The 11,033-nt window shown below is 40.1% G+C and overlaps 2 protein-coding genes across 8 annotated transcripts in view; one reads left to right on the top strand and one right to left on the bottom strand.

Moving 5' to 3' along the window:
• itsn1 (intersectin 1 (SH3 domain protein)) overlaps positions 1–4,044 on the bottom strand; it is a 52,251-nt gene extending 48,207 nt beyond the window's left edge. For all 5 annotated transcript variants that reach the window (XM_012919709.2, XM_012919708.2, XM_012919707.2 and 2 more), the window contains exon 1: positions 3,875–4,044. The gene's annotated coding sequence lies outside the window, so the exon portion shown is untranslated. The remainder of the gene's footprint in view (positions 1–3,874) is intronic.
• On the top strand, positions 3,262–11,018 carry cryzl1 (crystallin, zeta (quinone reductase)-like 1). Of its 3 annotated transcripts, none has more exons than XM_076891443.1 (13): positions 3,262–3,489; positions 5,387–5,464; positions 6,321–6,393; positions 6,558–6,602; positions 7,250–7,318; positions 7,868–8,001; positions 8,105–8,216; positions 8,416–8,436; positions 8,751–8,849; positions 9,256–9,380; positions 9,552–9,657; positions 9,737–9,782; positions 10,596–11,018. In XM_076891443.1, exons 3-13 carry the CDS (start codon positions 6,339–6,341, stop codon positions 10,690–10,692), a joined length of 909 nt encoding a protein of 302 aa, XP_076747558.1. In that variant the 5' UTR covers positions 3,262–3,489; positions 5,387–5,464; positions 6,321–6,338; the 3' UTR covers positions 10,693–11,018. The 3 variants fall into 3 exon arrangements, with proteins under 3 accessions (XP_076747558.1, XP_004553603.2, XP_004553604.2); XM_004553546.2 differs by lacking the exon at positions 3,262–3,489 and adding an exon at positions 4,779–5,008; XM_004553547.2 differs by lacking the exons at positions 3,262–3,489; positions 8,416–8,436 and adding an exon at positions 4,779–5,008 and having other exon boundaries at positions 10,596–11,017.
• The last annotated feature ends 15 nt before the right edge of the window (positions 11,019–11,033 follow it).

Raw genomic sequence — 11,033 nt, forward strand, 5'->3', positions numbered from 1 at the left:
ATCTGAAGGCAAGACCAACTTCATCAGTGGTACAGCAACTAAAAAGGAAATACAACACTATTCTCACCATGTAGCTTCTTAAATTCTGAGTAGATTTGGAGCCTCACAATTTTGCCTCACTCAAGCTGCTCAAACACTTTATCCTGAGATTACTGTTAGTGCTGGTGCTGAATGCTGATTACCTGTTATTCTTGAAATGTGAAATAAAATCTCGTTAAACAATGATTACAAAGCAAGTGATGAACAACTGCGTCATTTGTCCTGTATGTTCATACTGTACATCCTGTATTGTTGTGAATAAACATGTAATAAGGCAATATCAGTGGCAACACCCAATGGGGCAGGGATAGCTCAGTAGGTAGAGTGGTGGCCCCATGATCGGAAGGTCGGGGGTTCGACTCCACTGAACGGCTACCCTGAGGTACCCCTGAGCAAGGTGCCGTCCCTACACACTGCTCCCCGGGCGCTGCACTGGTGGCTGCCCACTGTTTCACTGGGTGAATGGGTTAAATGCAGAGGAACTATTTCCCTATGGGGACTAACACGCACACTTTACTTTACGATGGCTGTGCAGGAGCTTTGAGCTCAAGCTGAAATTCTGACCCTGATACCAAGGTTGGAAATCTTATTTAGCACAAAACTGAGAAATTCCCATGTTACAGCAACCAAAGCAGTAAACAAAGCAGCGAAGGTAGTGAAATGAGAGAATAGAGATGTGTTGAGTTGCAGTTGCAGTATATACTTCCTATATCTGTCCTTCTTACACTGTTAACCGTCTTATCAGGTTAGCCAATGGTATTCTTTGTCATACGGTATGGCAGTATGACTATACAGGGTTTCATCACTGATACATGCATGTACACAGATAAGAAAAAACTCCCAGGTCTCTGGTAGAAGATCAAGTTTACCAAGATAAGCAGATTTGTTAAATGTTGAGTTGGGCTCCAGGTTATGGTTTCCATGTAATAGAATGCAGATTAACCACCTAATCTATCTTAAAACTTTGTCCTTGTTTGTGCACTATACTGTATTTTTTACCCTCTAAAAGTCCTGCAGTTAAAAAGAGTAAATAAAATAAAACAACCAACCCTGTTGAATGGAGCTCTGGGACACACTGGAACAAACTGTTATGCGATGCTGAGATTGATGTTTGGTTAATTATGGTGGGATAGACTCCCCTTGTTTTACAGTATTTTTGATGCATTGATGTCTCCTCCTCAACACCTTTTGAACTCTCGCAGCCCCGTAGAAATCCCACTTCCACTTTCACACCTCACTGTTGGGATGTTGTCTTCGCTGTAGTCTTCACCAGGTTAACGCCGAACATGCTAGATGACATCTAATGCTATCCACTGTTCGTCACACTTTCTAAGACGTCACAGAAACTCTCCTTTGCCACATATCACTCATATATATCAACATACCACTCATTTGCCGGTCTGTTTGTGCACACACAATCACTTTTTTCAGCTCATCATTTAGAGTCACAATGAAAACACAGAGATAACTAAGAAAAGTCTGTTGTGTCCGACTCATTTTTATAACCCTTCATGCAGTTAGGTTTATAGGAAACCACAGGTGTGGTATTTTAGTGACCACAGACATATTCACCTTTGTTGCACTGAGCTTCTTCTTTTTCGCTTTATTAGACAACCATACTGGTTCACCAATTACCACAATAGTTCACGTTCTTTCCATACAATAAATACACTGTTGTGAGCATTGTTTGTGACTGTTTCAAGCCCTGCCTTCTATCTACAGGAGAAGTCAGGGCTGTATGATATCATATATACATAAAGCACATTTTACAAAGAAATATAAAAAAGGCCCTCCTCTGTGGTAGTTGGGAGATATCTTGGCCAATCTGGTGCAGACAAAATAACCACTGGCAACACGAAGTGAGTGGATGATTTCTTAAAACAAACGACTGAAGCCAGAACCAATCAGGGAAAATATATTGAAATGATTGACTTATGATAGGGATAGGGACTCTAAATACACTTAGAAACAATCAGAGCCTTCGATGTCTACCACCAGTCCACCTCAGATTATCAATACCAATAAAGGAGCCCTCTGCATATGCCACTTTTAAGGCGCATCTCAAACAATGCTTTATCACAAACGAAGCATGTGATCATTTTAAACTCTTTTATTGTCTGATATGTTGTTTGTTTTGTTACATATCTTGACGTTTTTCTTTATCACATAGTTTTATGTGACCTGAACAGTCACAACTGAGGCAAGTTAGCAGTTTTGCTAAACTCTGGCTTGTTAGATCTTCTTGCACTGATGTTCATTAACATGCACTGTCCCTGTTAAATAAACACAGACCTGCCTAAAGCCAAAGTCCAGCACAGACACAGAGAGCAGTTTTAAAAAGATGCAAAACAGATCCTCTCTAGGTATAAGGTTACTCTGATGCATGGCTGCTCCTTTCTACATCTACCATCAGTCTCTGTTGTGAACTGATGGATTCCCTTGTAACTGCTGAAAGACTGTTAGCTAGCATTACACAGCATGCTATTCAGTGAGTGCATTTTTGTAAATGTACAGTAATTAGTGCATGTCATTATGTTTTGTTCTGCTGAGGAGAGTTAGCTGTGGATCACATTTTTTGTCTCATGTTAATTTTGTGTGTCAGGTTAACACAGGTCCCCTACCAATAACGACCATTATTAAAATGCATTAGACAGACTTGAAACGCTACATCTGGCATTTTGTCTTTTTACAAGTCTCACGTTATTGAATTTAAATCCTATTACCTGAACATTATCACTGATTAGAACACGCGGAAATTACAATCCCAAACAAGTGTAATAGTGGATGCAGACCCAACAAGCACCAGCCATGAACTGAGTGAGAGTGCAAAGCAGAAATACAACAACACTTCCAAGCAATGTCCAGTTAGGTTAGCAAAAAATAACGTGCTCAGATTTCTTCCTTTCATTCTTAGCCCACTTTCTTCCAGTTTTCATAACAACATCAAAGCAGTACTGGCTAGATTTTCTTTTCTTTTTTTTTTAATCAACTCGGGAATGAAACAAGCTCCAGTCCTCCCACCTTCACGACGGCCACTCAGCATCCACGTTACCATGGAAACCAGACCGAGCCGACGAAGCCTAGTAAGCCCTGTCAATCAAAACGCTGATGTTACACCTTCTCTAATGCAGAGGGAGTGTGCTAAATTCTCTGGAAAACAGTAACAGGAAAGATTCGTTTGGCAATCCCTCCTCACTTCCCGCATCATCTCAGCTGGACTCGCTAAATGATGAAGTGTGTCGCTCAACACACACGGGCGATTTTAAGCCCTTTCAGATAGATTATAAAGCACTCGGAGCGTTGTTTTGACTGGACAAGCAGCTGTGGCTAAAATCCGGACTTATATCAGCAAAGGCTAGGCTTACTGAACAAACCTCCACCCTGAGAGCAGCTCTCTGACCTCGCACCGTCAGCACTGTCGTCTCATCATCTTACTCTCAGCCGATCCGGGTACTAGCGACACTCCATATAAACACAAGGAACACGTTTGTGAAATTAAACGTTAGGTCGCAGGCAGGCAATGCAGATGCAGTGATTTAACATTAGCATGCAGGCTAACTATTAACAGTGGGTGGGTAGCATCGTCTTAACAGTTTCCTTACGCTCCGATCTTGTTTCAATAACTAATATCACGCATTTCCTTAAATTCTTGAACATCTCATCACATCACTTATGGAGGCTGATAGGAGTACATCCCACGCCGGTAAAAAAAAAAATCCATTTATTGCCTCTAAAGCTGTCAGTGCAGTTAGCGAGCAGGCTAACCAGTGATGAGCTAACGCCAGCCCGCTCAGGGACATTCTTTCACATCACCCACACTGCACTCGGCTCTTACCTCATAGTTCACTTTCCATCGTTGAATGCTGAATAAATTGGGCAGATGGGTGCTTATGTGACCACACAATGTGGTCTCTTCTCCCAAAATTTGCTGTTTTATCACTAAAACCCTTTCCGGTGAATCTCCCTTGGCTCTGGAATCCTGACCGACTGAGGGACAGCTGGAAAATGGGGTAACGCCACTGAGATATCGCGAGATGTTCTCTCACGGTAAATTACATCGACGCAATCTCGCGAGAACGGTTTTCTTGTCCGGATCACAGGGATTCTCTACGAAATAAACGGATTAGTAGCGCTCCTGTTGGCAGCTGTTAATTAGAAAATACATACATTCATACATTTTAAGAATAAATTAATAATAATTTTAAAAACTCTTAGCAATAATGTAAAATATGTAATGAATCACATAGATAAATAAATACGACATGGCTAAGATTTCATCCTTGCAGGCAACACATACAGAAAACCAACACCAAAATAAAATAGCCTTATTAAGTAGAATAAAACCGAGCTACAAAACAAATACTACTATAGTAATATCACTCAAGTGGAAATTACTAAAAACATAATATTTTGACCCTTTGACAAAAAATAGCTCATTGTTGTAAAATAAAATAAAGCAAAACTAGAACAGAATTGGTTTAATGTAGCAGAAAAATAAAATTAACTAAATAAATGCAGAAATTCATTCATTAAACTGAGGTTTTGCTAGTAATTCACTGGCTTTTGTTAAGGCATAAGTTTTTCTTAAAACAGTTTTAATTAACGTACTGTTTTCCTTCTTCTTGTATTATTATTATTATTATTATTATTATTATTATTATATACGAAATCGAACACCAATGATTCATTTCATATTACATGTCCAGTAGTGGGCGGTATTGTAGTCATAGAAAGAAAAAACAACGAAGAAGAGGAGGTCAGCTGATTGACTTTATCCATCCGATCCCGGCGGTTTGATTTTTCCTATATTAGACTCAGCTGTTATTTGAAGAGCACTAGTCCAGTCGGTCACGTTATAATATTTTGATATTCTGTGTTTGTGGATTTGATGAAAATCTGCAGCGTTATGAAAGGTCTGTACTGCCGAGCTGTCAGTGATGCTGAACCCAAGTTCGTTATCCAGGAAATGGTGAGTTTGAGGTTCCAGCTGAGCAACTACAGCACGTCAGTATTAAAGGAACTTATTAGAAAAGCAAATTAGCTGTGCAGGCCTAATCTGCATATTTAACTCCCTGCTGCTGATTAGTCTCAGTCAACTGAACAATCCCTGCTTCTCTGAATATGTATAACAACTAACTGTCTGTAAAAATGATTATTTAGCAGGTGTTTTTGCTCTTTCATAGTAAGCTGCATTAAAATGTTTAGAAGAAGATCATGTCAGATATATGCATGATTTATTTCTTAGTTAGTGTAAACATATTTTACGTTTCTGCTGTTTTTTTTGTGTTTATGACTTCTACCTTTGTCTTCATTGTTACACTGAGCGGCTTTGTGTGTTTCTCTCCAGACTCTCCCAGATGTCCTGAGCAGCCATCAGGTCAGAGTTCAGGTGAAGGCGTGTGGACTCAGCCCACTGGACCTTAAGGTACTAACAGTGTGAGACCTGTGGCTGAACATGTTTCCCGGTGGGTTAGTGTAGCTTAGTTATAGTGCATGTTAGTTCTGCCAAAACTGGAATTAATCCACACAGTCTATCCCAGCTCTCATAGGTCAAGAGGGCTGGACAGGTCCAGTCTGTAACGGGGCTAACACAGGGCGACAGATAACCATTTAAACTCACAGTCAAACCAGTTAACCTACCCCACGCATGTGTTTGGAGAAAGTCCGGAGTACACGGAGAGAACCCACTCAGACACTGGGAGAGCATGGAAGCTCTGCCAAAACATCCCCAGATAGATTCAAACCCAGGATGTTCTTGCTGCAAGGCAGAGCCACTGCACCACAGTGCCGCCAAGTAAAAGAATAAAACTACAAAAAGTAAGAAACATAATTGTTTCATAAGTGAACCATCCAAAAATAAATATAATGACTCAGGGCTTTACCTTATTTCACTCCGGCTCCAGGCTTTCCCATATAGGTAGTAGCTCATCGTAACTCCCATTAATGAGCTACAGTAGCCTACAGCAGGGCTTAATCTATTATTAACTGTGATTTTGTAAATGTGGAAGAGATTTCTAATCGTATTAAGAGGATGGACCTGATCTCAAAATGCTTTAAAATATTAATTAAAAAAAAACTACCTACCTGATGGGTTAGAAAAGCTGTTTGTTTAAAGCTGCTTGTTTGTTTGAGGCACACTCACAATGTGTTTAAAAACATCAAAAGAAGACATATTTGTGGTTTAATTTTTCTTTCTTGCTGCTTTTGTTGCCTCTGAACTGAAATAATTTGATAAATGCATCACTGATAATAACTCACTACTTTGCTGATGTCTATTACAGCTGTTCAGAGATGTCGGGATGCAGAGGGATTTAATCCCTGTCGGCAGAGAGGTGGCCGGGGTCGTCCTTCAAGGTCGCAAACAGACACAAATTTTGACTCTGAAATTAGCTTTATTGTTCAGAACAAATTCACACGTGTGTGTTTTCGTGCCGAGTGAGTAAGAGACCTTGTGATGCATCATTCACGGGTCTTAATTTTTGTGTCTGTTTCCTTGTTTGTTTGTTTTTTCCTGACAGTTGGTCCCAAGGTTACCTTCTTTCAGCCGGAGGACGAGGTTGTAGGTAGGGATGATTTTTTAAATGGCGAATGTGAGGTTTTCTGTAGGATTGCAACTTGGGAATTTCTATAAGTTTAAATCTTTTTAAGAATAAATACTTGTGTTTACAGACGTCTTTGATTGTTCATTGTTTCTGAACTGTGACTCAGTTTTCTAAGTTGGACATGTTTTAATATCAGATCTGACTGAAACCTTGAATGTTGTTAGATCATATTCAAGAAGATGTCATAACCAAAATAACTTTAACACACTTGGACTGGTTTTTAGGGTTAAACAAGTCCTAACTTGCACAAAAATAAAGACACTAACAGTCATTTAAAACCAAAAGAATTTGATAACCTTGACGACCCCGAGCTAACTCAGTGATGAAGGATGAGGTTTTTTTTGTCTCCTTAATGCACAGTCGGATTAACACTTTTTTTCCCACTAAATTTTCAAAGTAAAATTTCCTTTTAACTATTGAATTGTTAGAAAAGATATTTCTCTGCTAGGGTAAATAGACATGGAGTCACTTCTTCTTACAAGCAAGTCTTAATTCATTGTACTGTAGTACAAAGAACTTAGAGATCTCTCTGAAGTCTGTTTGATTTCTCTAAACTTTATCTTTGTGAAAGCGGCTCCACATTTCCCATTTTCATCTTCCCTCTTCAGGTATCCTTCCCCTGGACTCCAGCTTCTCGGGACTCTGTGAGGTCATTGACACCGATGAATATTATTTAGGTGAGATGCACGCTCTCTCACATCTTTATTATGTGAATTTTCTTTTTCCTACTTTCATCTATCAGATTTTATGACATAGTAAACTTACTTCTAAATTCTTTTAGGTCTATGTTATGTTTTTTATTCTGACTCTTGACTTTACTAAATATCACAGCACTGACTCACCGATCATTTCAGAAAAAGGGTCACTCTGATCTAAAAGGTGAACCCGTTCTCGGCTCTGCTTCAAAGTCGACGGGCAGAATGTTTTTGTGTGTGTCCACCTTACCTCTGCACCGCATGGACTTTCAACTTTTTTGAATCAGAACTTTCAGATTGAAAGAAATGTAAAAGCACCTGAAGTGCACACACTGCCCTGATCCACCCCCATAGTCTCTGACTACATTTATAATCTTTGGAAAAGAACGGAGTGACAATCACCTTCTAGGCAGATGGATTTTAGAGCAACGTAAAGTTAAGAACTTTAAGAATCTTAAAAGTTGAAATCTTGTAAATAAAATCCTATAAAAAGCTGTTCAGTGAGCATTTTTGTGTTTCTGTGATCTCAAGTTCAGAAGCCAGAGAAGCTCAGCTCGGTGTGTGTGGCAGCAGCGCTGCGTGACGGCCTTTGCGCTTACACTGCTCTGCACACACATGCTCGTATGGCGGCCGGACACACGCTCCTGGTCACGGACGGAGCCAGCGTACGTAAAAACACTCAAAATATAAACTGTGTGCGACCTTGTAAAGCAAAGCTCTAGTTTGATTGCACTCACGAGTAATGATCTCATCCCTCTTGCTGCGAAGTCTTTTGGCCTCATGTGTATCCAGCTGGCTTGTTACCACGGGGCGAAGGTGCTGACGACGTCACACTCGCCACAGAATCACACTTTCCTTGAGCAGCTTCGGCCCAGCATAGGTGCGTACCGACCCACGCTGACATTTCTGTAGCTCGCATTAAAAAACTTGATGATCATCTTTGAAATGTTCTCCAAAATCACATTTTGAGATACCGAAACTGGCCTTTTCTTGTCATTCCTTTCATATTCACATACTCTGCTTCCAACCTGTTTTCATCTCTGCATCCTGTCCTCTCCTCACCTTCATATTCTCCTCAGGTGTTCAGGATCCCTTAGTAGGTGAGCTCTTTTCCTCTCTTCCCCACTGACTTGCCTTGCTTCCTAGCTTGATTAGTAACATAACTGTCATTGGTGTTTGAGCTGTAATTCTATTTATGGGAAGATAAGCCATTAGTAATATTTTTTTTCTAGTTTTGCAGAAATAATTATTTCATCTAAAATCTGCTGCCATCATGTGGTCGTTAGTGAAAACTGCAGTTTGCAAATTAAATGTGATCAGAGTAGAATTACACACAACTCAGTCGGTTTCTTAGTTTTAAATGTTTTCTGAGCTGCAGTGACTCATTCTCTCATATGTGTGTTTATGTGTGAAGCCAGAGTTATTCCAGTGTATAACAGCTCATCAGAACTGCTGTCGGCGGTTATGGAGGAGACGGGAGGACTGGGAGTGGATATCGTTGTTGACTCTGGAGGTAAAAAATAAAATTGCTTTTCCTCACATACTTGAAGTTTCTACACTATCTGGATGTCCAATCATGCAAAACTTCAGTTTTGCAGATGTTTACAGCCACTCAACAAGGCACCTTTGATGAGTTGTGATGGAATGACTAAAATATCTGTAATATAAAGACTTCCTGCCACAGCTCGTATATTGAGACTGTGTCGTGCACCTGTTTTATACGTCGTGGACACACCTGTGCTCCTCTCATGACTCTCCTCCATCCTTCATTGATGCATCCTTCAAGGTGCTGCAGTCAGACATCTGGTCACAGGCAGGATGAAGAGGCACAAATCAGACACATTAGAAAAGACCTTTGTGTATGTTTGTGTGTGTGTGTGTGTGTGTGTGTGTGTGTGTGTGTGTGTGTGTGTGTGTAGTTCATCTGCATGAAGGGGAGGAGGAAGTGGAGTCAGAAGAGAAGAAATTACTTCCACACAAACATGACATCATCAGTGTGCTGGGAGTGGGCGGCCACTGGGTTACATCCCACCAAGACCTGCAGGTGAGCTGGGGTCAGACTCAACAGCGGCATCATAAATTGATAACTTCATAGTTTATTATTACTATTTGAATAGAAATAACCTCTCTGGCTTTAAAGCATCTGAATGCAGCTCAGTCTGGTCTGTCTTCAGTATCACTTTCCTCACCTCTCTGTGTCTCTGTGTATTTGCAGTTGGACCCTCCAGATTGCAGATTACTTTATTTAAAATCAGCCTCTGTGTCCTTCCTAAACCCTGAAGTCTGGACAGCATCATCATCACAGCAAGGAAGATACCTCCGTATCCTGTTCTTGCAGCATATAATCTAAAACCTTAACTCTATAATGTGCATTTCTGAAGCCTTAACTGACTTTTGCAGATATTCTGAAGGATATCGTGGAGAAGATGTCAAGCGGAGTACTCAGGTAACCTCAAAATCTAGTTTAAGCAGTGCTGGATCACATTTCTCAGTGGGATCATACTATCTTAGATAAAGTACACAAATCCACATTTTAACACGAGGTCAACTTTCCAGTTTCCAGGATGCTCACATATGATTCCCACAAACATGCAGAAGTCCCAAGTCCAGCAGCTTAGACAATTTGTACATATGTTTGGAACATTACCAGAAGTGTGATGAAGTTTCACAGGGGACATATGTCCTCATTAGCCACTGATATTGAATTAGCTTTAATGGTGTATTTGTTTGGAATGAAGCCTATTTAAATGCACAAAAACAGTTTGTTTCACCTCTGTCTTCTTGTATGCTTTTTTTTTTTTCTCCAGGCATTTAATTTGTTTATTGCTAAATCTTTACAAGCAGACATTAAATAAATTCTAACATATAGAAGGTAGGCCTTTCCCTTTCACATGTCCAAGGCAGACTTCTTCTATTTTTGACAGCTCTGGAATTTGCCTAATCTGTCTGGATCTGGATGAAATATCTCATTATTTTTAACATTAGACTTCTGCTGTAACAGCACTTGCAGAAGTTTAGTTTCCAGTTTAGTGCGGGGGTGTCAAACCTGCTTTGGGTGAAGAAGACTGGAACGATTGCTAATAGCCTACCATTCTTTTAAGGTTAAGAAGTAAATGTTTAATTTAATAAGCCTTTAGTTTAAAAGACAAATGACATGTTGGTACAGACCGTAGTTATTTCATGGATTTGGGGATTCAGATTGTTTTAAAATTAGACTGTAATGGGTCTCTGATCAAATTCACCTTGTGTCTCTCTGCAGGCCTCAGCCCGAGGAAGCAGTCCCCCTCTATGAAGCCACAGTTGCCATGGAGACTGTCCAGCGTCACCCAAAGACGAAGGCTGTTGTTCAGCTCTGACCTAACTAATCACATTATGCAGAGATAAAAGAAAACAGCTCAGCTGGATCACTTCTCTCTGCAGTGACACTCTGTTCCAATCAGTCACTGTTTACTTGTTAACACAGAACTATGATCTGTTTCAGGCCCAATAATATGATAACAACAGGAAAAAAGGCGCTCAATCATTACCTGCTTGAGTTTCAGAGTCACCTGGACAGTTTTACTTCACACTGCAGAAGAAACTATTTTCCCAGAGCCAGTGATATCCATTAAAATCTGATCACTCTTCATCACCTAATGTTTGTTTAGAAATGCACAAGGTGTCATCTGACTCAATAAAATCATATTTCATTAAAAAA

The sequence above is a fragment of the Maylandia zebra genome, linkage group LG13, assembly GCF_041146795.1.
Source record: "Maylandia zebra isolate NMK-2024a linkage group LG13, Mzebra_GT3a, whole genome shotgun sequence".
Taxonomy (NCBI): domain Eukaryota; kingdom Metazoa; phylum Chordata; class Actinopteri; order Cichliformes; family Cichlidae; genus Maylandia; species Maylandia zebra.

What these genes read in the sequence shown, in the direction of transcription:
- cryzl1 (XM_004553546.2), top strand. Translation starts at nt 4,928, where the DNA reads ATGAAAATCTGCAGCGTTATGAAAGGTCTGTACTGCCGAGCTGTCAGT. An exon ending in GCCGGAGGACGAGGTTGTAG is followed by an intron (nt 6,603 to 7,249) that starts GTAGGGATGATT and finishes TTCCCTCTTCAG; the next exon opens with GTATCCTTCCCCTGGACTCC. An exon ending in TGGTCACGGACGGAGCCAGC is followed by an intron (nt 8,002 to 8,104) that starts GTACGTAAAAAC and finishes CTTGCTGCGAAG; the next exon opens with TCTTTTGGCCTCATGTGTAT.